Source organism: Helicoverpa zea, chromosome 31 (assembly GCF_022581195.2).
Source record: "Helicoverpa zea isolate HzStark_Cry1AcR chromosome 31, ilHelZeax1.1, whole genome shotgun sequence".
In the NCBI taxonomy this organism is placed as follows: domain Eukaryota; kingdom Metazoa; phylum Arthropoda; class Insecta; order Lepidoptera; family Noctuidae; genus Helicoverpa; species Helicoverpa zea.
The window spans coordinates 17,689,013-17,716,829 of NC_061482.1; the positions used below are offsets into that span (position 1 = coordinate 17,689,013).

Here is a 27,817-nt window from a genome sequence, read left to right on the forward strand (position 1 = left end):
ATGACTTCGACTTGACATTGAGTTGAGGTTGACATTTGGCATTTGGCGACGTAAACATTCGGTACATCTTGAATTGAATATTTTAATGCATTTCTATAACATTTTATGCTCTTCATAATTTTTCTCCTAAACTGCTAGCTCAGATTTGATGGTTTTGACTGTCGTAGATCGTGATCGACACCATCATTGCAGTGCATATGTAGACCCGATAGATGGCATTGTTCGACATCGACATGTTAGTAGTTTCCAAGTTTCCAGATGATAAGGTGCCAGAAAAATTTCTTCAAATGTAACCGGTTAGTTCGATAAAAACTAAAACTAAACTTTATGTATATCCTACTGATCGTGAATGTGCTACTGCCTTGATTAAGAAAGTTTGGACTCTTCATTCATAGTTTTGGAAAAATATTTTATTGCCTTGTGTCCTACGATTACCTACGTAAAGCTGGTAGCCATATCAGGGGATATAAAATAGTCGAATGAAACCGGTTAATTATTTGGGTCAGTAGTTTTTGAGACTGAGCTATTCAAACGTACGCAGACAAAACCCACATCGAGTTTGAAACTGTAGACGCGACGCAAGTGAGATGTTTGGCTTTTGTGTAGTCTATGGTATAAACAACAAAATGTCTGGTCGAAATTGGTCTATGGTTTTTTAGTATTTCAACAAAAAAAATATGTATTAATCTAGTTTTTGCAAAAAAAATACAACTTAAATAAAATAGTAACATTAAAAAAATTTAAATATTTTTTGGTACGCTTAACGAATACATCAACATTTTCGCACATTTTCAGTTTTTTTCATACGTTCTGACATAATGTTCATGTTGTTTGTCGGACAATGAACGGTGCATTGTCGTGAATCCGCGTAGCAAACCAAACCAAGCGACATTTTGATTATTAAACTATTGTATTGCCATGTCAGTCAATATTGTTTGTGTTTTATAAATAATCGCGGGTACCGTCGTAGTGATGCGTTGTAAATAATGTTTGAGGAATAGAACGTTCCTACCCGATTCGTATACGTGGTCAAAATTCGCGTTTGGGTTTTCAGTTATGTATCACCGTAGGGACGCGTAGCTATTCTGAAAGTGGTACAGGTATTGTAAAGAAGGCGTTCAGTGTTTTTTTTTTGCGCAATCGTTGGGGTTTGTCTTCGGAATGGCTGTGCCTGAACAGTTCTCGCTTCGATGGAACGATTTCCATTCGAATTTGTCACAATCTTTTCATGCCTTGTTGGAAGGCGAAGACTTGGTGGATGTGACCCTGGCAGCCGGGGGCCAGTACGTGCAGGCTCACAAGCTGATCCTGTCAGTATGCAGCCCCTACTTCAAGGAACTCTTTAAGGTACGCATAATTTTTTCGCATAAATATCCCTCATTAAACTTGCTGAAATCCTGATACCCATCAGATAATCATCGTAATTCGTTTTTGCGTCCGTAATTCGGGAGAGAAAAGCTGGCACCCTTGTTTAATACATAGCTACCTGGCTAGACACAAACATAGGTAGATGTATAGGTATGTACCTCACAGGTAGTTATTGATGTGTGCATATCTGATGTTGTACACAGAGAGAGCACTGATGTAGTAAACAGGGTGCATCCTGCCCGGGAGCTAATTGTATTGATTTTTGGCTATAGTTGATTAGGTAGCTGTCTGCAGCCACCCTCCCTGTGGGGGCAGACAGAGGGTGATCTGTACCTTCCCTGCACACCTCACCTCTGCCCAAAGGGTCTGCATTATTATTACATTGATTGTGGGAGGCTCTTTCAATTGTTCTTTGTCATAGAGTCCGGTTGTCTGGTCATATTTTATTCAAATTGTATCCACAACTCTTAATGGATTGGTAAGTTTATTATTGTAGTATTATAATTAGTTACAAATGTAAATAACTAACTCAATATTGTATTGTAAATTAATATAATTTGCATTATGATAGCTTTTGAAGATGGTGGCAGGTAGGTAGGGTTTTTCCAGAGTTGCAGCCATTTTTAATTTAAAATTGTTCTTGTTGTTTAGTTTCTAAAGTTAATTATGTTGTTATCTATTGAGGCAGTGAGTAATAAATAAGACTGCTTTCTTGTAGTTATAAATAAATTCATGACATAGATAAATAATATAATCAATAAGTACCTTATGAATAAGATGTAGAAAGGAAAATGTTCTTTTCTGTGAGGTATATTATTTGTTTACTATGTTATCAACAATCATCATAATAATGAAATATATTTTGTATATTACATGGTACTCTAAATAATTTCATCGTCTATGATCGACACTGGTCATACATTTTTCCACTATGAGATAAAGCATCTTGCAAAATTGAACAATACATTGACGATTTTAGACTTGTTCAACTCAAGATACCTCCTGAAAATAAAATCCCAAGATATTCTTTAAAAGTGCTTTACCTTTGGAAATCACATTTTTGGTACACAGTACCTAAATACCAAACCCTTTCCCGACTATATTGGGGTCATTTTTAAATGTAACCGGCAGCCGCTGAGTACAAGAGTTTTACCCGAGCAATCGGATACCTCTCGGTAAAACTGGTTGTCAGACTTAACCCTGTTTGACATAACCCAATAACATACCAGTTCAATACATATGTACAAGTATCAAGAAATTCAATGATTCACTTAGTATTATTGTTTCAATAACCTTTGTTCCATATCTCTGGTATAACAAATAAAAACCCTACATATTATAATGTAATGTCATGAATGCATACAATAGTTGTTGTTAAATAGTCTTTACACACTATCTAATGCACCAGAATTGTATGATTTGAGTTTGTTTACTTTGACTAACTATTCCCATTATTTTATCTATCTGTAGTTTAGCCTACTAGAGATGGACTTTTGAGATTAGCTCTATGCAAGTACTGCAAGATTCCTATCTCTGGCAAGCAAAATAAGTGATAGATAAAATATTGGGAATGGCTTTAAATAAATCATAATGGATGAGAGTTTGAATGAAATTAGGAATAATACACTCTCTCTCTTGGACTAAAAAGTCTGAAATCACGAACCCGCATTGAGCAAGTGTGGTGATTAATACTTTATGCTTCTCTGTGAGAGAGGAGGCCTGGTGTGAACAGCAATGTGACATTACAAAAGCTGATGATAATGATGATGATTCCCTCATGTTTAATTTGTACAGAAATCACAATAAAGATGCAACATCTTTCTTCATTTTTATTTTGTCAAAGACTGGTTTAGCTAGAGACTACAAAATTATAATAAAGGTTTCCCAATGTACCAATTATGTTTGTTGTTTTATATCAGTGATCCATGATAGTAATAATTAGTTTGTTTTCTGGTTGTTTTAATAAAGACTAAACAGTTACTGACAAGATATAGATACTATACTTAAGTTGTATGCTGGCATACATATGCCATGTTTTCAGTAGTTGAGTTTAATCATGCATTCTTGCAGTTTGTTCCCGGTGTCCTTATCAGTATGAATGCATTAAGGTTCAGATAGCATGTATTTGAACATTATTTACTTGAGAAACAGATAAAATACTTGTAACACATAATAGTGAAAGTTACATTGTAAGCATTTTAATAGAGCTATAGAAGTTAACCTCGATTTTCATGAGCAAGTAATATTCTAAACAACTATTTAACTACGATGTGGTAGCAATACTGATACTCAGCAGTACAACCGACAGTACAGTACAGTTACAGTAAGCCAACCCAAACATAGGAAATGGCTAGGCAGATGATGTGGTAGTTCTGAATTTTAATGGTAGAATAGAAATCTACCATGTTCCTACAGAGGTGTTCAGTAGTTTGCATCCATCTATGCACTCACAATGGTAACTGCAATCATCCTATCAGAGTTCTATGCAGGGAATATATCAATATGGCCTTGTTACCAGCTCCAAGCTCCTAGTATCAATCACTTGTCAAGTGTACATGCAAATAGTTGGTACGGCTTAGTTCAGAGTCTCTTTGAAACAGTCTGAATTTAGTTGTGTGCAAGATAACGGTGAATCAGTATTTTACTTCAGTTGAAAGTAATAAAGTTAAGTGTCTTTTACGACAAATGCTAGCTGCGAGTTATGTTAAATTGTTACTAGGACAGTCCTGTAGGCTTGTCTTAGTAACAGTTTTGGTATGTTTTGGAATAAAGACATCTGAAGATCACGCTCTGTGGTCTACCAAAGGACCGTAATCATTATATGATCCTGCATTATTATGTATCCATGTACAATTTTATTATGTACTAGCTGTTCCCCGCGGCTTCACCCGCGTCCCGAGTAAGTGAGAGTGAGAATATGTGAACAAAGTTTCATGTTGATCAGTTAAGCCAGTTTTTGCGTGAAAGCGTGACAAACAAACGGACTTACCTATTTATAATATTAGTAGTTTTATCAAACCATAATAATACCCTTTACTCAGACTTCACAAAGGTTCTAACTTTTTACTTTCAAAACGGGAGTCTTGCACTGTTTTGTTGTGAGCTTCTTTATTTTTGGTTATTTCGGGTATAAAACCTAATTATCACCACTTTATCTTCACAGATGAACCCGTGTGAACATCCGATAGTGATCCTGAAGGACGTGGCCCACCAGGAGTTGCGCCAGCTGCTGCAGTTCATGTACCGCGGCGAGGTGCACGTGCGTCGCCAGGAGTTGTCCGGCTTCCTTCACACCGCTGAACTGCTGCAGGTCAAGGGTCTTACCGGCGGACGAGAGGTTCGTACTGGGATGACTGGGAGGGAAAGGGGAGGGATATCACACAAAAGGGATGACCGTAAGGGAAGGAGGAGTGGGGGGAGTTTGTGTTGGTGTTTATTATTTGTTCACCTCTATACAGCTGTACCAATTTGATAAGATAGGTAGAAAGCTGATATTCTGTCTCGTGTCTGTCGTGTGTCCTGACTATAGATACGTCGTGTGAAGTGTTGGTCTAACTGCTGAAAACGGAAATTTTAAGGACAGATCAAACATCTTTCTAACTCTATCACCCTTCTTCTTCTGCAACACTGAGTATTTCCAGATTACAGTACACACTAAATTCTCTCTCTCTGTTTGCGTGTATCAAGGCGTTTCCAAAACTTTCATATTCCCCTAAACATCGACAGCGGAGCGAGTCCCCCTCAGTCATGGCCGACGAGACCCCGAAGCCGGCGCCCTCGCAGCCGGAGCCCGAGCCGGCGGCCGAGTGGGCCCCCGCCGTGGAAGACACGTCTTCCGACGTGGTGCCCGAACCGGCTGAGACCATCACCATCAAGGATGAGGCGGCTCGGAGCCCGTTGAAGAGGTAGGTCAAGTAGTTTAGTGGTAAAAACATCTGATAACTTCAGCGTCAGCGTCACAGGTACACAGCACAAACTCTTAAACTTCAAAAAAAGTAGATTAATACTCTGGTAAGTTATCGAAGACACAAGTTTGTTTTTTTTCAGCTTCTTTTGGAGCTGACTGCACTATGTTTCGTTGGCTGTGTACCTAGAATATATTCTCTTGTACCAATAGGTAAGCCAAGTTATTTTGATGAATGTTTTGTGAATGTTTATTTCTTAATTAGTAAAGGAAGACCAACAGCTTCTGTGTATAAAATAACAAAAATAGAAGAATGAATGTTTGACACAAGAGGACAGCTGAATATTTTTGTAAGTAATAATGTGTTTCAATATCTATCATCATACTTGTTTTGTTCTTCGAAAATTTGAAAGGGTCATCAAATAAACTCCGTACCTGTATATTGCATATGATTATGTAATCATATGGCCCATACCTCTCTTATATACTTGAAAAATAGCTTCTGCACAGCGACTCCAAACCGCAATAAACAGTTCCTGTTGAAAAGTTCCTATTGAACTGTGTGGTAAGGTTACGTACATTCTATAATAGGTACGTTTATATACTAACCACAGATTACTGAAGAACACCCCGACTAAGAACAGCCACAACGTGAAGAAGAAGCCACGACCCATCAAGGACAGCCCCACCCACCCGGAGAATACCGACTTTGCTTACGACGGGTGAGTCTTCCCCTATACTGTCTTCTCTGGCCTTTAATATCATCATCAGCTTCATTCTTCTTCAGCTTCGAGAATGTAGAGGGATAAGAAAGTATGCTAAAAAAGCCTCAACTTGTCACGCTGTGTGTGAGATCGTTGTACGGACGTGTCATATATCTTTCTTATTTTTATTTATCTTATCTTTATCTATATATATACGAGAATCTCTAGTGCATGTAACTGAAACTTGCAGTGAGCGAGATATATTTTACCTTCTCCAGTGTAGTGATTTCTCTGGCACTGTGTGGCACCTTGAAGCTTTGGCTAAGACTGCCTTTACTCTTGTAAGATTTGCTCATGTAAGTAGGTTACGTTATTTACCTACGATAAAACAGAATGTAAAACCTCCTTCATAAGTTACTTACAGTAATTTCTTGGAACTAGCGACTAGCGGAAATAATTTTGGCGAAAACAACTTACAAGTGTAAAGTGGGCATTCCATTCCATTTCCATTCTTTATATCTCTGTATTCCAGAATAAGCTCTTCAATTATAGCAAGTTGTATGATAAAATAAATTCCATAACAGTCACCTATCAAGCTTGGACTATAATTTTTGTTAATAATATCTTTGCTTAGCACTTATCTTTGCTTGCTGCAAAATAGCCGGCTGGCTTTGCAAACATGCATTTTGTACATAGAGAGAAAGTCGGAGATATGAATCTTCTGCGGGTTTCCTCAACATATGCAATCGCAACAAGAAAATCTCCTTTAGATTTTCGGTAAGAATGCTAGCTGAATCCTAATTCATAATTTCGCGACATTATTTTCAGTTATATTATATGAATATTTTACTAGCTACGGTAGGGAGTGGCAGAGACAATTCAACATTGAAAGTAGCAACTTAATTCAAAATGCTTAGTAACTCCAAGCCAGTATTTTAAGTAAGATAGGCAATGACAGAATTTAGCCAGCTTATTTTTTCATGCTAAATAAACTTATTTCCTTTTCATCTCCTTGTTCACTTTTTCACCATTTACCTCTATTTAAGTTACGATATGGCTGCTCGCCCATGTCCGATATCGGTGACTGATTTTTTGTAGAAGATAATTAGAACACACGCATAGCAATAGTGTAACGCACACAACTTAATTTTACAGTATTAATAGTAATTTTACAATAATTAGCTTAATTAAAAAAGTGCTGCTGTAAAATTTGCCTGAACTAGTTAGAACTTGTGCTTGTGCTTATTTTAATGTTCAAAGCAACAAATTAACAATTAATGACTCATCATCATCATCCTCCTGCCCTTATCCCAATTTTATTTGGGATCGGCGCAACACGTTTCTCCTTCCATACTCTTCTATATGCCGTCATCTCACAAGTCACACACTTCTTTCTTACCATATCTACTTTCACACAATCCATCCATCGTTTCTTTGGTCTTTCTCTTCCACTATATCCGTCCACGTTCATACTCATCACCTTTCAATGACTACTGTAACTAAAACTATATTACAATAATTGTGACGTGGGCGTTTATCTAAGCTTGCCTATAAACCGCTTGAATACTGAAGTAGCGCATTGCTTGCAGCGAACCGCTGATTGACTTCGACAACGACCTGTATCACAGCGTGCTTGTGCTCCCCGAGTCTGCCAAGGAATCTGGTAAGTCCTGCTTTATATGCCCTTTAAAATAAAACTACTTTATAGATACCTTTTTTATTGTACTTGGTAAGTAATTTGTGAACGAAGAAATTTAATAAAAGTCAAGAACAATGATTCCTTGTGAAGGTGCAGCCCGAAAGGTCAATTAAAAATTTATGCGCCTAAAACCACTGCACCGTTTTCAATTTACTCTAATTAGTCTAAGCTACCCCTTAGCGACTAGATTTAGCTTCTAGACAATATGTAGATCTATCGTCATCAGCCTTTTTTATTTCAAGGATCAAGCATATTGACACTGGTATATTGCATCATTGAAGGTAGTTCAGAAAGGCATTGATCGATATTTTGTGTTTTGACGCACGATGATCCAATTTACTTACTATTTATTGTAAGTAAACAAAAGCATTTTGTAAAGTTAAAACAAAACAACTTCAGGTTGGAACTGCAAAACGGGCGGCGTAAAATGCCCATCCTGCCACCGATTCTTCGCGAACCGCTACAACCTTAAGGTGCACATCCGAGACAAGCACGACACGCGCGAGGGCACGCTGCAATGCGACATATGTCAGAAACGTATGCGCAACCCGTCGTGTCTGCGCGTGCACATGTATCATCATCGTAAGCAGGCCGCTTACCGCGCACAGCTGTCGTCGCAGGGAGGACTCATGAATCATGTGTAAGTAACCACCTTCATATTATTTTTTACCAACCTCTTTCTCGCGGTTTTTCCCGCGTCCTTTGGTAACTACTGCTCTATGTTACTCGGGAAGAGTGTAGCTTTCCAACAGTGAAATGATTTTTCTAATCGGTCAAGTAGTTTCGAACAAACAAAAAATGTTAGATGACAGTTCTAGAAACTACTTTCCACACCCGGATAAAATAGCCTATGTCTACTCTCAGACTCTAGACTGTCGGTGTATTAAAGGAGATCCCATAATTTTTTGGTCCAAAATGAAAACCCAGCAAAAACGGGTTCAGTAGTTTTGGCGTGAAACCTGGGTGGACAGAGCTACTTTAACATTTTAATATTAGTAGGGATTAACAAATAATTACTATGCCAACGTCAGCATTAATAAAATAACAAAATCAGATCTTCAAAAAACTGTCATTTTATTACCTGTCACTTCGTACCACTGTTACAATGTTACAAAGTATGCCGCGTGACGTCACGTGGGCTTGACTCAGAAAATATGAAGCGCATTCCACAAATACCGGTTACTGATGATTGTACTCACTTGTCTACATTCCCAATATTTTATCTATCCGCGGATTTGCTTACTAGAGATAGGAATTTAGGAATTTGACATTGACATGTGTGGAGCTAATGTCAAATTCCTATCTCTAGTTATAAAACAAGAGATGGATAGAATATTGGGAATGATCGTTACTGAGCTGAATAGTAATCACTAATTACAGTGTTGGACAATTACGTTACCGTTATCAGTAGATTTGTTTGTGTGTGACTAATAACTGCAAATATTTTCTCTTGTATATGAAAATGAATTGCACTATTTGTGTCACTAAAACTCTACAATGGCTTTACATAATTGTCTGGTTTTGGTCTTGAATTGTTTGTATAGGTTTAAATTTTAAACTATTGGAGGCCTTATGATGTTTGCCACGTCTGTCCTTTCGCAAACGGATAAACTCGAAAACGGTTGAATGTGTATTCATTTTCACGCGATTTTCACTAATAGGTAGGGGTAAGGTTTTTAATTTATAACGATGCGAAGCCATGCAAATCGCTAGTGTTATATGTTTGAAGCACTTTCATACCAAAACTATTTTGGAGGAGATCTTATGGTAATTTTTCTCTTCTTAAAAACTCGGGTGAAACCGTAGAAAACAGCAAGTTCTTTATATAATTCGTTAGTCCACTATAATGTAACATTACGATTCTAGAACTGACTAGAACTATAATGTATATGTAATTCTTTAAGACAGATATATTTGCGTGTACGGAATATTAATGTGGCTACCATTCTTTGTGGTCTATACTATTTATCTTAGATAGTAGTAAGATTCTATTTATAGAAGAATAAATAGAAGATTATTCCTATACACGGGCAAAGAGTATGCACATTAATTTATTAGGAAACATAATAGCATTAATACTGTCATATTATGACAGTTCAAATGAACCAAATAGGGTTTAATAGACTAGATTATATAAACCTTTTTACTCTGGGACTTCACGGCAAAATTGAGTTTTTTTTTGTATTATATGTTTTTTACTTTTTTTTATGTTAATTTCCTATTATTCATCTTATATTTTGTTTATTTGTTTTTTCCTATGCGTTGCTGATGCGTTTCATATTCATGTTTCATTCATAATTTTGCGAAATAAGTATGTGTCTGTATGAAATCTGTAGATACCTGCTGCTGCCACTTCGAACCAAAACGGTTTCATGTAAATATATACAAACCAATAATGCAGCTGCGGCATGTGCGGTCGTCAGCTAGCTTTCAAAACGTACCTTTATTGTTCAGAATGCGCAAGATGGCCGCCGTGCGCAAAATGGCGGATCTTAAAATTTGACTAATTTGTTTTGTTATCGTTTCATAGCCGTCTGACCAAACAACGAGTATGTTTATTAGTAAACAGGGATTCAAATCCAGTTAAAAGTATACAATTATTGAAATAGAAAGAAAACAGTTGCAACAAATATTTATGTATTTTATACAATTTATTACTCCGATATGTATGTGGTATTAAAAAGCTGTAGCGTTTGTTTGTTTGTTTAAACCATAGACATAATATTAGTAAACAGGACTGCGCATATAAACCCAAAAAACGAGCCGAGTGAAACAGTTAGTACGGAGGCTGTCTGTCCCTTTCTAATAGGGTGACTATGAGATTAAGCTATGTGAGACAAATCCGAATTTGCTAAGATTATTAAACACAGATTAGTATTGAAGTTTTAACTTACGCAGTTTGTGACCTTAAGATACTAATAAAGGCTTTTAATAATTAGCGGAAATTAGCAGTATAAAGGCAGGAAGATTCGAAGTGAAGACTGTTTTTTTTGTATTTCTACTTCATATATAGACTGCTGAGCCATTTATGTCGCCTTTCTTCATTTTTTGGGAAGCTATAACAATAGTACAACAGTTTTAAAATCCATCACCCATATTTTGACTCGTTACAAGAATTCATGGGCACCCTAGTTGTTTGGTTTACGAAAATGTTATTATTAGCTAACCTGTGGAACGATATATTGCAACCACCATAGGATTCACTTTTGCAAGTAGAAACGCAACACTTTTTCACCATTTTAATAGTTTAAATTGATTTAATACAAAAAAATATAAACAAAATTTTAAATGCTGATTACGCGCCAAGAATGTTCAGGGTTACCGCTAGAAAATAAAAAAAAGCAAAATAAAAATTTATGTTGTTTATGTTTTAATAATAAATACGAATAAATTAATGCGATTGTTATTAATTAGTTGACTTACAATTGTTAAAATAAGATAAAAATATAAGTGATTCAATTGTTTTTGGGAAGACAAAACTTTTGATCACAACATTTTTTTATGCTGGCAAGGTGTTAGAAAGAGACAAACAGCCTCCGTTCGAACTATCCCTCTCGGCTCGGATTTGCCTCTGTGTATTATGCAACCAATTTAGTACCTTATTGCGTTAGAATAGAGTTCATTTTCGTAAATATATATTTTGAGCGTGCGCAATCTTGTTTAGTAATCAAATAATTATATCTATGGTTTAAACACGCTTATCTCTGTCACTACTGGTCTGCATTGAAATTGTCCCCCAATATTAGAGTATTATCGAGCAAGCTTGTATACTTGTATTTTTTTAGGAAGCATTTGAAACATCGGGTAACAGCTAGTTTTTTAAAGAACTTGCTGAGATAAATTTAGAGCTGTGCAGAAGATGCATATAGCAGATGCCATTCGCTTTGATGCGAATATGCTAAGCGATTTTTACAAGCTTTTATTTAACTTGCTTTGTTAGTTTTGTTTGAGACAAGTTTGTTTCTTGTGTAGATTTATTCATTTGTAAAGAAATAACCTGATGTCCGGCAGGAGTGTCTACTCATGAGAGAACTCTTCAATGTTTAAGTGTAGATAATTATGAAACTTTACATAGTTATTCAGTTCTGGTGATAATATACGACATATATACGACATGATAAGTTTGCAGTTTGTTTGATGGCTAGCTCTTCTCTGAGCATAGTTAACTTCTATAAGTTATTTAGAATAAATTTATTTTACTATTGTAAAACTGCTGAGCGTCACGCAATGCTAATGTTATATACAAGCAAAATTATGCGATTTTCGCTGTGTTAACTTATTTATACCTAACTGTTTACCAAAGCCTGTAGTTCTTCCAGTGCTGATGAACCTCTCGGGTTCGATTCCCGGGTCGGACCACTATAGCTTTTGTGACTTTCACAAAGCAGTGGTCACTTATTTTCGAATTCTACTCTATAACAATTTTCAGACTAGATCCACATTTATCCTAAAAATGTTACATTTACCTTATATATGTCACCGTAAGATTACAAACATCGTTAGATTGCAATCTATCTCGAGAGATTGTAAACTGTCGAATTATTGTAAACCGTAACACCTGATTGCAATTTAACGCATTATTTTTCGCTATATTATAATCTATCGATGAGAAATTGTCAAATTGTCAACTGTCCGAAAGCTCTCCCTGATTGGTCAGTCTTTTTGTAAGATCGAGAGCGATGTAGAGCGGTCAAATTGTCAACTGGTGTAGAACGGAATGCATCTTGCGCGCTGATTGGTAGAACGTCAAAAAAGACAATGTTCTTTGCAACTCCCGGTGTCACAGCTCTTTGACGTGCAAAAATAAGTGACGGTTTAATTTTTTATAAAATCAAAAATTGTACTTAATTTTTAAGACTCAAATTACACAATTAAAAATTGTATTAAAAATTGAAGTTAGTGACGAAAACGAATCGCTGCAAAACCGACTCCACGTAGTCTTGTCTGCCCTACCCCTAGAGTGCAATTCAAAACCGCGTAGGCGCGGAGGGGCGAGGCGGCCTGCGAGCTGAGGCGCAGGTAGTTTCAGCGCTCGCCGCCGCGGCTGAGACTGGCCGGCTCCGCCGGCCAGCAAGCCGAAGCTGCGGTGGTGAGCGTGAAAACCATCTGCGACGATAAGCTCGCATGGGACCGCCGGAGCCCCGCAGCGCCGGAGCCGTGACAGAAGTTATGCTTGCTGCATGTTGCATGCTTACTTCCATGCTGGGTCAATTAATATGGGATGTGTTATATTTTAAACAAAAAACTTAGTAGGTACGAGTTAAAAAATTAGAAGGTAAATAAATATTTTTATGATGTCATTTAATAGTATTTAAGAAGTTTACTGTTAGAATGCATGCTACAAATTTAGATGCAAAAAAATAACCATCATGCTGAGTTGTATTTAGAGTGGAAGATAACTCGTGGCTAAGATAGTATTATTTAGATGCTCGACGCTTTATTAATTGTGGCTGACTTAGTAATTTAGAAGGCAACATACATTTTTGGGGGCGAATAATGCTATTAAAAAGAAGCCTGTTTAATTAGCACCCCTTTTATTTTATTTTTAAATATTAGTTTGTATTTGAAGACAAAATACCTAACTGTATTTTTATAAGAGTTATTTTTATATAAATTTAATACTTGAAGAATTTTTGAAGAGCATTTATTTTATTTAACTGACACCTCTATTTCATTCCTAACTCTACGGGAACTCCATGGAAACAGAACGGCTGGTCGTGATTGGTCGATCTTACAAAAAGACTGACCAATCAGAGACAGCTTTCGGACAGTTGACAATTTGACAATTTCTCTTCGATAGATTATAATATAGCGAAAAATAATGCGTTAAATTGCAATCAGATGTTACGGTTCACAATAATTCGACAGTTTACAATCTCTCGAGATAGATTGTAATCTAACGATGTTTGTAATCTTACGGTAACATATATAATATTGGTAAAGTCTCTAGCATCTCTCTATCGCTCTAAGGTTTGCTGTTAGAGAACCCAACTCTGGGTTAAGCTCGCCTTTGTACATGACTTGTCTGTATTGTGTGTGTATGAAATATTTTGTGTACAATAAAGAATAATAAAGTATTCAAATGACAAATCGGTCCGGTAATTTCTTACACGAGTTTGATACCAGACAAATAACTATTGTTATGAAATTCCTTAGTTATTATAAATCAAATTGTAAGACAATGCTGAGACGAATATTTATTATGTTAGAAGTAATTTATTTAGGTATGCCTTTGTCGAATGTTTTCATTTAGATGTATTGTTTTGGATACGCGAATAGCGAGCGAGCGATAGTATTTAGAAAATGCTGCTTTTATAAATAGCTGTGCAAATGATAAAATATGACAGTTTATATTTTGTATAGCAAATTTTTTGTACTTTTTGTTATGTTTTGTTGTGATATTTTTTTTATTTGAATCGGTTTAAGCTTGCTACATTTTATTTTTTAATAATGTTTCAAGTTTAAACAACTGTGAAGTCCCGGTGTAGCTATTCGTTGTCAATAATATTCGATTATTTATTGATTTAGGTCTCTACATAGTTATGGAATATAGAGGTTACAGGTTATTATAGAAGTTTAAATCTTATCAAGGCGGGTTGTAGGTATGATTGTTGTTAATAATGTTAAATGGGTATAACAAAATATTAATACAGTTATTGTTGTTATTTCAACGGTCATGAATTGTAAACATGGTTGAAACGAATTAACCCTGGGCCCTAGATTATGGTTGACTTTGCCTGGGTTTGATTGAAATAAAACACTGATACTCAGCTGCATTCGGTAAGACTGGAAGTCAACCTTATGCGGTCTGGTGGCAAAATATACTTAATTTTAGGCTAAATATAAAAAAGTGAAAGATTTTTGAATTTGGTTCAGTAGTTCCCGAGATTAGTGCATTTAACCAAACAAACAAAAACTTCAGTAATTAAGTAAAGATAATATACTAATGTCTCCGCTATCGGTTTCACCCTCTTCCTTAGGAAACTCATTCCTGCACCTTGATAAAAAGTGACCTGAGCTCTTATGTTTTTCTGGAGCCAAGGTTATTATGAAAAAGTAACAAACATAGCACATTGGTACACATCTGTTGTGTTAATATTAGCTGTGTGATATTAGTACTCAATTATTAATGATATTTGAACACTTTTTTCAGTTTTTCGCCGGGCCTGACTCCAGAATCGAATAAGGCGTTCCTCGCGCAAATTGGACAAGGCGAGGCGATGAGGCAAGCGTAAGTAAAAATTATTCGCTTAATGTTAATCCGTTTTTATTGGAAACTAGCTTCTGCCCGCGGCTTCGGCGCGTAGATTTCAGTTATATCGTGTTTCCAAGAGAATTCTTCAAAAGTCCGGGATAAAAACTATCATATGTTCTTTCTCAAGGTTAACTCTATCTCTGTAACAAATTTTATTAAAATCCGTTCAGTGGTTTAGACGTGGAAGCGTAACAGACTGACAGACAGATAGAGTTACTTTCGCATTTATAATATTAGTAGGGATTCATTATCTGTCTAGACTTTCCCAACTATGTTGGGGTCGGCTTCCTGTCTACCCGGATAAAGCTGAGTATCAGTGTTTTACAGTAAGCGACTGTCTATCTGACCTCCTCAACCACGTTAAACTGTAGCTCCCGGTTGTCATTGAATATCCTTGGCAGTTGTTATGGGTTTAGAAGCTAGTAAGTCTGACTTTAGTCTAACTAAGGGATATTGGGTTGCCCGGGTAATTGTGTTGAGGAGGTCAGATAGGCATTCGATCTGTGTAAAATACTGCAATTGTGGGTTGTAGAAACTATTTTTGGTTTATTATAAGTGGTAACATATTTTCCCTTGAAAATTTAAGAAAAACTATAGTAACTATTGTACCTATTTGAATTCTATTGCATTATTAGGTAGGTGTATTATGTCTGAGTTATTGTTATCATCTCTTGAGCTTGTATTCAAGTTTGTTGGGGTTGGCTTTCAGTATAATTCGATTTAGCTGAGTACCAGTGCCTTACAAGGAGTGACTGTCTATCTGATTTTTTCTTTTACTAGTAACGATTGCCAAGGATGTTCAACGATATGTATTATATTTGAGTTACATGAAGTATATTGTGTTGGAATATTAGAATGTTTTTTTATCGATCTGTCAGCTACCAAATAAAAGTGATTTTGTAGTTGAAATGGTCGTATATCCTACGGGTGTTGGTAGAACAAAACTCCAGTAACTTCGTAGCTAATAAGTATAATAGTGGACTGTATAATTACAACACTTAGGAATGACCGAATTAACAATTATAAGAAAATGAAGTAAGTGCGCGCTCGGTACGGTGGACGATGACGCAGTGCTTCTCGTGACGGCCGGCGCGCGCGCCAGCTGATCGAGCGCCCCCCTGCGCCCGCGGCTCCGCCCGCGGTCGCCCGGGCCTAGTGATGTTCTCAACATGCTCTTAATTAATTAAATCCCCATAAACACAAACAGTTAATTGAGCTGTTTTTCGAGTCAATTAAAATGGAACTGAGCTAGACGTCAGCCGAATGCATCCTGACATATAGGCCAACATCGTCACCCAGTGGCTACCACAGAATGGCCATCGCAAGCAGGGCAGACCCCGAAAGAGATAGCGGTATGACCTGGATGCCTACAGTACAAGCTAATAAAAAAAACACGAACAATTTTATACGTACAACATAGTTTTAGCAATATTAACATTTTATTTATTTTCAATTTTTGTACACACACATAATGAAAAAAAAAAACAGAAAAGAAAGAATTTACAAACGGAGTGCTTATTTTTAAAGAAATCTCTTCCGGCATATCTGCGAAAGGAAAAAAAGAAATGTAAACAGCAAAAGAGACAAAAATTAAAGAAAACTGCTTTTATTACAAACAATACAAAAATAATTAATATATACCTACATTTTTTTATATTATACAAAGGTTATTTAGGTGTACTAAGAATATTAAAATTATACCTCAATATTTCAAGCGATTGTTTCTATAAGATATGCTATCCACTTCGATTCACCGTTGGAAACAAAACTCGCTCGGTGAAACCCTCCAAGCACTTTTATTTCTATACTAGCTTCCCCCCGCGGCGTCGCCCACGTCAAATTCGATTATATCGGGTTTCCAAGAAAACTCTTCAAAAGTCCGAGATAAAAACTATCCTATGTTCTTACTCAAGGTCAACTCTATCTCTGTATCAAATTTTATTATAATCAGTTCAGTGGTTTAGACGTGAAAGCGTAACAGACAGAGTTACTTTCGCATTTATAATATTAGTAGGGATTATTAGTCAATATTGCATAAATGAATATTCAATTATTTTTTTGTAAAACAACAGAAATAAGCGTCCGCATCCGAAGGCGTATTGACGACTTGACGACTGATATACCCTGTTCTTAGAATCTGGTTTGCAGTTAAAACCCGACAAAATCTGTTTATAGCTAATTTTACGCGGCCGGACAGCCGTTCTGAACGCTGTAACATTGAACCTGTACTTTTTATCTACATTTTTGTGCTATCTTTAACTTTTTTCTCAAACTCAAAAACGTTTATTCAAATTAGGCTACTAAATCAGCACTTTTCGAACGTCAAAAACAAAAGACAGCCCCCAAAACTCAAACTCAAACTCAAAATATTTATTTGCATGTTAAGGTTGTACAGATCTTAAATATAGGTTTAGGTTCAGCTTAACGGCCTTTTGCAGGCGTTGCAAAAATGTGAGGGCTTATTGCTAAATTACTTATTGCTAACTTATATTTATTTATTTATTTATTTATTTATTTAGTACACTATGGAGAACTTACAGCTAAACAAAAACAAAATAAAAAAGGAAGTCTTAGTCGATAGAGAGCCAATTAAAAGTCCTCGCTTATAATAACAGCCTAGCAATAACGTGATCACACATCAGTGCAACTTTTTAGAGATAATAATATAAAAAAAAACAATAGCATTTTAAACACAAAGAGAAAGAAAGAAAGGTAGATCTAAATTTCAAAATAATAAACTAAATCTGGGATACTAAACTACTTGAAGAACTTAAAGCTCAACGACCTTCTGGCTGCCGCCACACTTGTTGAGAAAGGATCCAAATCATGCTGCTTGCAAATCATATTGAAGTGCCTGCCCGCACGCACAACATAACTGTTTTGCCTATAATTCGTGTATGAGTGGGGTACATATATGGGAGGATTAAAACGTAATAATCTACTCGGCACGTTGAATTTAAATTTAGATAACAACTCCGGGCTGTCAATATCATTATGCAATATCTTTAACAGAAACAGACAATCGGCAATATCACGTCGGTCTTTGAGTGGTAATAGATGGTGTTTCTTACAGAGTTGGAGATAATCGACTGAATTCTAGACATTCTAGACATAAACTCCCCTTTCAACAAAAGACAGCTCCCAAGAACGTGGCGCAACAAACTCCCCAGCAACACATGTCCGTCTTTTAGGCTGGAAGAACCAGAAGTTATACAGAACAAGTCAAATAAAAGTATCATTATTTTTCTTTATCTCATTATCAAAATTTCCATTCCAGTTTCTCAACATCAACCCCAGAACCGAAGACATCAGACGCGAACAGCTTCCCCCCGACTCCCGAAGCAGCCGTGTTCCCCGAGGCCGTGATTCCCAAGACGGAAGCGGACACGGAGACCGCATGATGTCCACTCCCTTGGCAGCCCATTGAAGACGACTTTGTGCCTCCCGACCGGCTTTACCGCAACTTCACGATGCAGGCATACTGGACCAAGAATATGGTCTTCAAAACGGGCTTTCAGGTACGGTGCCGCTAAATGGTTAAGGTTCGCACGAATTTCTGTGCCTTTAAGTGGCAATGATTGCGATTTTTGTTTTTTTTTTTTTTTTAACCTTAGAGAAGCTGATTTTAAAGATGATTAAAATGTTAAATTACAATTTTGTGGCATTCTTCAAATTGAAAATAAAAATAATCACTTGCATGTTATAGTGACAACACACCCCTCAATTTTACATAAAGCAGTATTTAAATAACTTGAAGTCTTTAAACAACTCCATTCAAAAATCGCTTTTATTACACTTTCTTAAACAAAAGTTCGTGCTTAACTCAAAAGTATAAAAGACGTACATCTGTGTCCAAACGACGTATTATGAACGCATTTTTGTAACTTGAGATTAGAATCGTATTTGATGAGTTATATACTCTGCATTTTTACTTATTGTAAGTATTAACTGTACCTCGAGATTTATGTAAATCCTTGATGTCCTCAGTAGCCGAGATATACGCTACTATTTCGAAAATTTTCGATTTTATAAACAGTAATCGTTTTATAGAAATTATTTTATGGACATCAGGGAGACGTCTAAATTTTAGAAATCATGTCAGAATTTTACACTTTTTTTATATATAAATACATTCCAATACACAAATTCCAAAGACTGAAACAATATACATTGATGCATTATGTTATTTATAGAAAGCGCGGGATGTGCCGGCCAGATATCTGTAATCTCATTTACTGCAATATTGCTTAGATTTAAGACTGCAATTGATGCCATTCTTCTTATATTCTCTATACTCTTTACTCTTAACTTTAACTAATAAGTATTACTTAAGATTTTTGAAGGATTTTTAGATTCTGATCTTCTACTCTAGTGATGAAAATGAATCTACGTGTAGGGTAGGTTAGTCTGTGACGGTCGCGATGACATCCTGCGCTTTGAATACAAACGATGAATACACTTGTGTTCTATCATTCATTCTTTTATTGCATATAACTTGCTCAAATTATAAACGGTTTGTATAAAATATCTTTTGAACATAAAAGAATGGATGGTAGACGATATTTCATAATAGACCAAGTACAAGTTATTTTAGGCAGCTAGACCGAAACCGATTAGATTTTATAGAACAAACAACGTTGCCATTCCGCGTCCAAGTGTACAAACATTATAATTTTACAAGATATTCACCGTGGGTGAACACCGTATAAAGCATAACCTTACAGTACAAAATACGATATCGTATATTAATCATCTATGTATGCTTTACTTAGGTTTTAAGTTATATTTTTTTAAGTTCTTAATTAAGTCCCCGTAAACGTGAACAATTTTATACGTACAACATAGTTTTAGCGATGTATACATTTTTTTAATATTATACAAGGGTTGTTTAGGTGTATTAAGAATATTAAAATTATACCTCAATATTTCAAGCGACTGTTTATGTAAGATATGCTATCCACTTCGGTTCACCGTTGGAAACAAAACTCTCGCTCGGCGAAACCCTCCAAGCAATTTTATTTGTATATTTTGAAGTAAAATGATTTTAAAGTAAAGTTTTTTTGACTGATAAAGTAATATTTTCGGTTATGTAGGAGCGGGGGTTACGGCTCTTGGAGCCCGGTGACAAATCACATTCCAATATAAGGTATTAAATTGTCGTCAAATTGTGGCCGGAAAATATCGCACGGGTTGATAATGTCGTTTGTAGTTATGTGGTTACTCGTGTTAACGTTTGTCTGGTCAGGCTTTAAAGCGCGAATAGCTTTAACGTTTTAAGAATTGTCCCATCGTAATGAAGTCGAAATGTATTGTAGTCATTAGCTCTCTTATTGTATAGAGGTGAACCTTGGATTCGAACACACTGACCCACGGCCGGTGTGCGGCGCTTTCATGTATATTTTGTACGACCCACGGGTCCGCGCCAATTTAAAAAGAAAATGTATAAAAAAAATCAAAAACGTCCAATAAACGGTGTATTTTTACAAAGGTTTGGGTAACTAACCATTAATATTATAAGGGGTAATGTGACTAACACTATGATATTAAAAAAAATCTCTTTACATTCCACTAGATGTAAGCGTGCATAATCTTAAATCAAAATAGAAACTTTTTGCTAACTATATTATTATATGATATTTATGGATAAGTAACGTAGCGATTTTAAGATTTTAAAAGAGATTATTAAGAGGTATGAGTTAAGGACATTCCATAGTAACGATAGCTCTTGTAGATTTTTAGCATTTATATTGATATATGATGTGTTTTTTACCAAATTATTTTTATACCAATGCTATTTACATTATAGTATATGTCGAGTGTATAAGGTGCAACCGCAAGGCCTCTGTCGATTACGATATGCTCACAATACTTGATTTTATTTACGACGCCATGTTTTAAATGCAATGGCGATACACTTATTGCCTACAATACTTCGTAATAACTCGACAGGTACTGTTAAAGTATCATCTATTTCTAAAGCATCTTAAAAGATAAAATAGATGTGCAAAGAACTCGCCACTGCCTTTAAATCATAGTCCTCAGAGCCCGCTCAAGTTCTCGATGGAAGCGCTCAGAATATATTTTACTCTTATTCTATTTAATACTCAGTATAATGTGTTGCCAAATAGATGTATGTTATCGAGTCAGATCGAGGTAGCCTCAACAGTGTTGTAAATTCACGTAAATACTCTCTAAATGTCTTAAATGTAAGAATTTTGATGTTTTTTATATAGTACTCAGGTCGTGTGACGGCTTAAAATTGGCTAAAATTATATAGTCGAGCCGATTTTATCATGAAATTAATAATACGTAATGATGTAGAATTACATAAACGTATTTGTAATGGTTTGCGTAAACGAGGCGGCCTCGGATATAATCGAATCAATATCTACATTCTACAGTTAGTTTAAGAAGCGAATGTCGCACTTACGTATCTTATATATTGATGTGACGTACATACTGTATATTTTAACGTATCTTACCCATACTCTAAGCTTCTACATTGTGCTCAAATATTCATTGAAAGTACAGATCTAAGTATCCATGACAAAACCCTAGTATTTAAGATTGTTTAGTCCATTTTGAATTTCAAATTTTGGGTCACAGGAATACTGATTTAGTGGAGACTTTAAAATAATCTTTTCTATATACTTTATTCTATTTTTTCTTGAAATTAGAACTGCAAGTACATAAAACATTGTACACTTTTATTCTTATTAAAACTAGACGATCAACCTTTACTGTCGTACAATGTATAGTGGAGGTATTTCAATCTTACATTGTAGTCCAATTAATTGAGTTCAGATTATTATATCATAGACAAATCTGGTTTGTTTTGCTTTATAATAATTGTGAATCTTCTGACAATCTCACATCCCGCTGAAAAAAGATTATGCTTCACTATTTCTATCGTTATTCTTTAAACTATTTTATTCTCGTCTACACTGTGTATTCAAGACCTGCCTAGTTGAGCAGATTTCAAAGACATGTAAGTACTAAAGTTTCGATAGACATTTAGGTCAATACTACCAAATTTAGGAATCCCATTGCCCATAATGAAAAAAGAGTTTTCTTCAAAATTATTTAGTAGTCAAATCAGTTGACTTGCCCCGACACGTCATGTGACCATGTTGCATCACAAAAAGTAACATTTGATGCACCATTGAATTTATACATAATTTGGGAAATATTAAGGACTCATTTAAAAGAAACTGCCTTGAATGTTGGCCCCGTTTTTCTTGGTTAACACGTGTATTGTAAAAGCAACATTATTAAAGTTAAGCAGCGTTTGTATAGGTACCCCAGCAGATCTCTCGTTAGAACTTTGAAATTCAAAATGGACTTAAAACATAAAGTTGTTCGTTCACAACGATCACTCAGCCATACGACACGTTTTAGGCAACTAATCAATCGTATTAATATCAAACTGTCCGTCTTTAACATTTAATATTAAGTATTTTTTACGAAGCAAAATAACCAATAGAATGATATTCGTAGATTAGATTTAATTCTCGTCTCTTAACTATCTAACTGTCACTGTGTAAGACAGATCTACATTCCATTTTATACTATTCTAGTTACTATACTTCTTATACTGTCATGGTAAGCGATTTTTACAATATTTATATACTTATATTTGTGTATTTTGGAATTAAAATATCTTGGTTTGTACGACAATAAATTGTCCAACAATTGGCCAGTATTCTTCGAGCCTAGGTACTAAAATGTTCATGTAATAAGTCTGCATTCGAAGGCAGCATTGAATAACAAAAGTCTGACTTTTTATATGTGCCGAGTTGTATCTCACAACACATACAGCAGTGATATTTATGTATATTCGTCCGAAAGAGATGGAATCTCTTCTAAAGGCTGCTATTGAAACATTTGACTGCTAAATTTTGACGACACTGTCTCAACAAAAAAATGTCGAAAACGACTTGGTTTTAAATCAATTATTAACATTCCTTTTTATATAATAAACTGCATTGCAGTAATTTTATACGTAATATTGTGAAGTAATTGTAAAGCGTTTTAACAGTATCGAACAATGTTGCTCAATACTCCTTATTTATTATCTTATCAATACACTATGTGAAGGTTAACCCCGTCGGACCCGAAAGGTTGATCAAGGAACATGATCAAAAACTGAAAGAGATTTGAAAACATTTATTTTTGCCTTGATATTGCAATAAGTTCTCTAAAATTTAGAATTTTCTGTGTATTCATCATCTGTGCTATTCTGATTGTGAGGCGGCTATTGTGTCGGCAAGTCCAAGGTGCCAACACAAGCTTTTGACTTTCTCTTAACTTCAAAAAGTTAAATAGAACACCTTCACGGGTCGGATGGGGCTTTCTAATATATGGTATAAGTATTATATCGAATTTATAACGTACATATATCGAATTTACCAATATTTTAGCCATTTCGAAGTAGTTGTGTCACTTTTAAAATGAATTCTATTTATTATGAACTTTATGGGAAAATAAACATTTTAAACTCATAGTTGTAAAGACGATTCAATTATATTTCGGGCTATATTATTTATCTACCTTCAAACGATTTTGTCTACGTGTTTAAAAAACCGATCTGTCCTGTTTTAACCCTATGTTTTACAACGAAAATGGTGATTTGATGCTCTTAAGCTCTCTAAGTTGTGATTATAATTATTGTTTAAGTTTTAAAACTTCCACGTTCTTAATTACTTATGTCGATGTCGAAAAATGTTATAATTTTTTCGTACACTTTTCAAACCTATTCGTATTTACTTACATAGATAAAAATTTGGGGTTTTAAAATAATTCACGCGGAATCTGGGGGACTTGATGGTATTTCTGTCAAGTCAAATATTTTTCGACATCGGTATTTGTAATCTGATTTTAGCCCAATTTAGCGACTACTCATTTTAAAGATGCATTCTGTGACCGTCAATATCAAAAGATTGAGCGAAACTTGTTGTTTGATTTTCATGATTTTAAAATTGTTCTTATGATTAGCCTAAGTTTTTAAAAATCCGTCATGTCTTACAATCAATTTCACCACGTGTATCTCATAATATTCATATATGCAAGACGGAACTGTTTTATTTTGTGTATTTTTTATTGAAGATCAGTACATTTTTTATGTATATATTTGGTAATGTCACCATGACTATGTGCTCTGTTTATACTCAAATACCTTTTATATTTTTATATTTTAGCTTTACTAAGATAATAAATTATAACTTTTGTATGAATATTGTTTCATTTACTGCCCTTATATTTCGTTTACTGCCTAGATCTCAATGTCAGGCATTTATAATATTGAAACATTGGCTAGTTGCAGCCCTGTCATAAATTAATGTGAGTAGAGAATACTCTAGCTAACTATGCCTCTGTAGCTGAGAGCAAATAAAAGTCATAAGAAAATGTTAACAAGACACTATAAAGTAACAGGTAGGTATAAATAACATCTAAATTCTTAGCCACCACATGCAGCTGCGGATCCTGTTGTACTCGCTGAGTGCCTCGGTGGGCCCGATGGCCACCACCACGGGGCAGCGGTTATAGAAGTACTTGTTGCACGTCGCGCGCACCTGCGACACCGTCACGCGGTCGATCGCGTTCATCTGCTGCAGCAGCGACGGCCGGCACCCGTAGTACAGCGTCCACCGCCCGATCTCCATACACGTGCCCAGGGAACTCTCCGTCCTCGACAATATCTTAGCCTTCAGGAAACACTTCGCCCTCTCCACCTCCGACTCAGTGACGCACACACTCAGGTACATGAACTCGTCCTGTATCAACGCCATCATGTATTCTTGCGACATTATCTTGCTGACAAAGTGCACGCCGAAAAGGCCGCAGTCTTTATACGTGATGTTGAATGCTTTGTAAGCGTCGCACATCTCGTGGCAGGAGGCCTCGCGGGCTACCCGCACCGGGTGCGACCGCCCACCCGGCTGCGACCTGTCCCACCCTCCTATGATGTACCGAGCTATATCCATTACTATTTTGTCGTCGTCGCATAGACACGGAGCCTCGACAGCTATCAGGACGTGCGCGGTTGGCATGGAGTCGTCTCGGTAACGCACGTCGGACCCCGTGTACCTGTAAGCGTCCATATCGATGCACTTGAGCGGCTCCAGCTTGCCCATGAACGAGTTAGCCAGTGAGACTATATGGTCGTGCTTGATCCCGCCCACCGCGGCCAATACCGTCCTGCACGGATCGAAGCACTTGGACAGGTACCGACAGATGGTAACGTCTGTAAAGTTGTATAAGTTTGAGCTAGGTCCCATCACAGTTTGAGCCAGCGGTGTGCCCTGGAATGCTGAGCTGTGAAGGTAATCATACAATAGCTGTTTGGGATTCTTATCGTGGGATAGCATCTCAGCATAAACAGTTCTCTTTTGATACTCGATTTCGTTTGGGTTGAAAGAATTATTATAAATGCAGTCGGCGAGTATCTCAGTGGCGAGGGCAGTGTCCTGGGAGAGACACTGCACGTAGTAGACGACCAGCTCACGCGACGTGAAGCACTTGAAGCGAGCGCCGAGGCACTCCATCTGTGCCTCAAGGTCTTGTCTGGTTCGGGAAGTCGTGCCTTTAAAAGCGATATGTTCGAAGAAATGTGCTATTCCATTCTCGAAGCCGCTCTCGTACCTGGAGCCCGCGTCCATGAAGAGGCCGATGCAGCTGTTATAACACTCTCGCTCCTCGGTGACCACCGTGAGCCCATTGTCCAGTTTCGAGTAGAGGGTGCCCGGGAGATTTTGTAGGAAATGTGTAAATGGTGCCGGATACGTATGCTGTCTGGTAAACGATTTCAAGGGTTTCCATACTCTTGTTAACAGGCCTATTCCGTTCATCGTTATGTTATAAAAATATCACAAGGACAGTGCTTATGTTTAGAGATTTGATTGAAGGATTGACGTTTCTTTAGTGAGACCATAGCATCATAGCATCCATTTATAGACAGAAGGTCGAATATGATTAAGAAAGCAGGATTTACTTACAGCATGTGTGTCTACTGTTATCCCTATAAAGAGTCATTTTCGCTAATTTTATTAAGTGAATCATTAAACCCTTCTGAGATTGTGATTGTGACTGCATCCGTGTTAGAGGACGAATAAAAAGCTATATAGTTAGATAGTGGTAGGAATCAACTGGCTCAAACTACGCAACTAGTGAGTCCAACATACGTACTGTATGTAGTTATAGGCACAGCTATTTGCTTTGTGCCGAGCGCGCCCAGTTGACTTGTTTTCTCGTTCAGTGAGCGATTTCACACGACCCACTCACGCCGTATTATTTAGCTTTACGTGACAACTGACACGGCTTAATTCACGTCGCCTACAGTAAAATGTTGGCGGTAGTGTCTTATTGGTCTAAATTGACTTTGACTCAAATGGTACTTATAATAATATTGTGTTTGGTTCTTTCATTTTCAAGGTAAATTAGAAGTTATTCTATATTCGTGTGTGCTGAGCACCGGTTGCCTTGAGGCTAGGGAAAATTTATCGAAAGCAGTTAGTCAGAATTAAAATCAATGTATATAATATTCATCTACATTCAAGAAAATATGTACGCTTATGTACTCTTTGATATTATATTTATCAATATTAAAAGAATTCAGAAAGCTACCTTTCCAAACAACGATTTTTGATTTAAATAAACTGATTCAAAAAGTCAATCATTTACACGTGTAAGAATATTTGAATACCTCAAAAATGTTAGAAGGTAAAAGTGTGGAAAATATGGGTTTTTAGAAACACCTATAGAAATTAAAAAATATATAATTATAAAATATATATAGGAAGAGTAGGTACAACGGTGTTATTTTTGAAAATGTTATGATTAAGTAGTAGAAATAAAGGGCTTTTTTATTTTTTTATGAGTCGTTTAATGAGAACATACATAGGCATTTCTTTAAAATAAAACACGATAGCTAAACGTATGAAATTGTTAGTTATTTATTTATTTGTTGGATATCTTTGGAAGACGCCTCGTCACGGCGCTGTCACACCAGTCACATTGCACTTGGGCTGCCGGCGGCCGCGGTCTGCTCACGTGGCCATTCGAGAAAGTGTGTCTCCCATTCCTGAAACACCCATACTAATTATGTTTACAGCTCACAGAATCCAAAATTAAAACATTTGAATTCTAATCTATACTTCTATACCAATATTATTTAGGAGAGAACTTTGCTTGTTTGCTTGTAATAGATAAACTCAAAAATTACTGGACCGATTTCGAAAATTCTTTCACCATTACAAAGCTACATTGTCTGCGAGTAACGTAATTAACCACCGTAGAGTATAGGCAGAGTGTAGAGTTTTACCCCGTTGCGGGTAGTAGTTCCCACGGGACGAAGGAGAAATTCGTTAGTTTATAAATTTACCGTATGACGTCGGAAATTGATAAATTTACGAAAATGTGGACGTAAAATATTACAATTTATCTCCCGTTTAGAATCTTACGAAAGTTTATAAACTTCCTAGTAAATTGATAAACTTACGGATCTTGTTATTTTCCGGTGACAGATATAAGTCGTATTTACTTAGCTAGACTTAATTAATATATCGGGTGTGTCGTTCATAATCACATTAAATGAAATGCAGTAATAGATATATTGGTTAATATATTATGTTGATTAACACAAAGAAAAAGGAAAAATGAAAATTATGAAAACGAAAAAATGACTCCTGTGGCTAAACCACTGAATGGATTAGGTTATTTTTTTTACAATTCGCCATAGAATATCATAAATTATATGCGGTAGGATTTAATGTGATTATGAACGACACACCCTGTAGAGTAGTTACGCAGTAGTAGTAGTAGATCTAGGTAATAAAAGGCATTTTATACACTTTTTGGCAAAAAAATTATGACCTTAGCTGTACTATCTG

The 27,817-nt window shown here is 36.2% G+C and overlaps 2 protein-coding genes across 2 annotated transcripts; one reads left to right on the top strand and one right to left on the bottom strand.

The window, feature by feature from the left end:
* Nucleotides 1-703: 703 nt before the first annotated feature.
* Nucleotides 704-24,159, top strand: LOC124644921 (protein bric-a-brac 1-like). The gene is made up of 8 exons (XM_047184600.1): nucleotides 704-1,347; nucleotides 4,532-4,705; nucleotides 5,095-5,273; nucleotides 5,887-5,994; nucleotides 7,566-7,639; nucleotides 8,075-8,315; nucleotides 14,829-14,906; nucleotides 18,208-24,159. The coding sequence occupies exons 1-8, from the start codon at nucleotides 1,162-1,164 to the stop codon at nucleotides 18,329-18,331; spliced, it is 1,164 nt and encodes a 387-aa protein (XP_047040556.1). The 5' UTR covers nucleotides 704-1,161; the 3' UTR covers nucleotides 18,332-24,159.
* A 220-nt stretch (nucleotides 24,160-24,379) lies between these two features.
* On the bottom strand, nucleotides 24,380-25,828 carry LOC124645258 (cytochrome b-c1 complex subunit 1, mitochondrial-like). Its single transcript, XM_047185050.1, has one exon. The coding sequence runs from the start codon at nucleotides 25,775-25,777 to the stop codon at nucleotides 24,380-24,382; it is 1,398 nt and encodes a 465-aa protein (XP_047041006.1). The 5' UTR covers nucleotides 25,778-25,828.
* Between the last annotated feature and the right edge of the window lie 1,989 nt (nucleotides 25,829-27,817).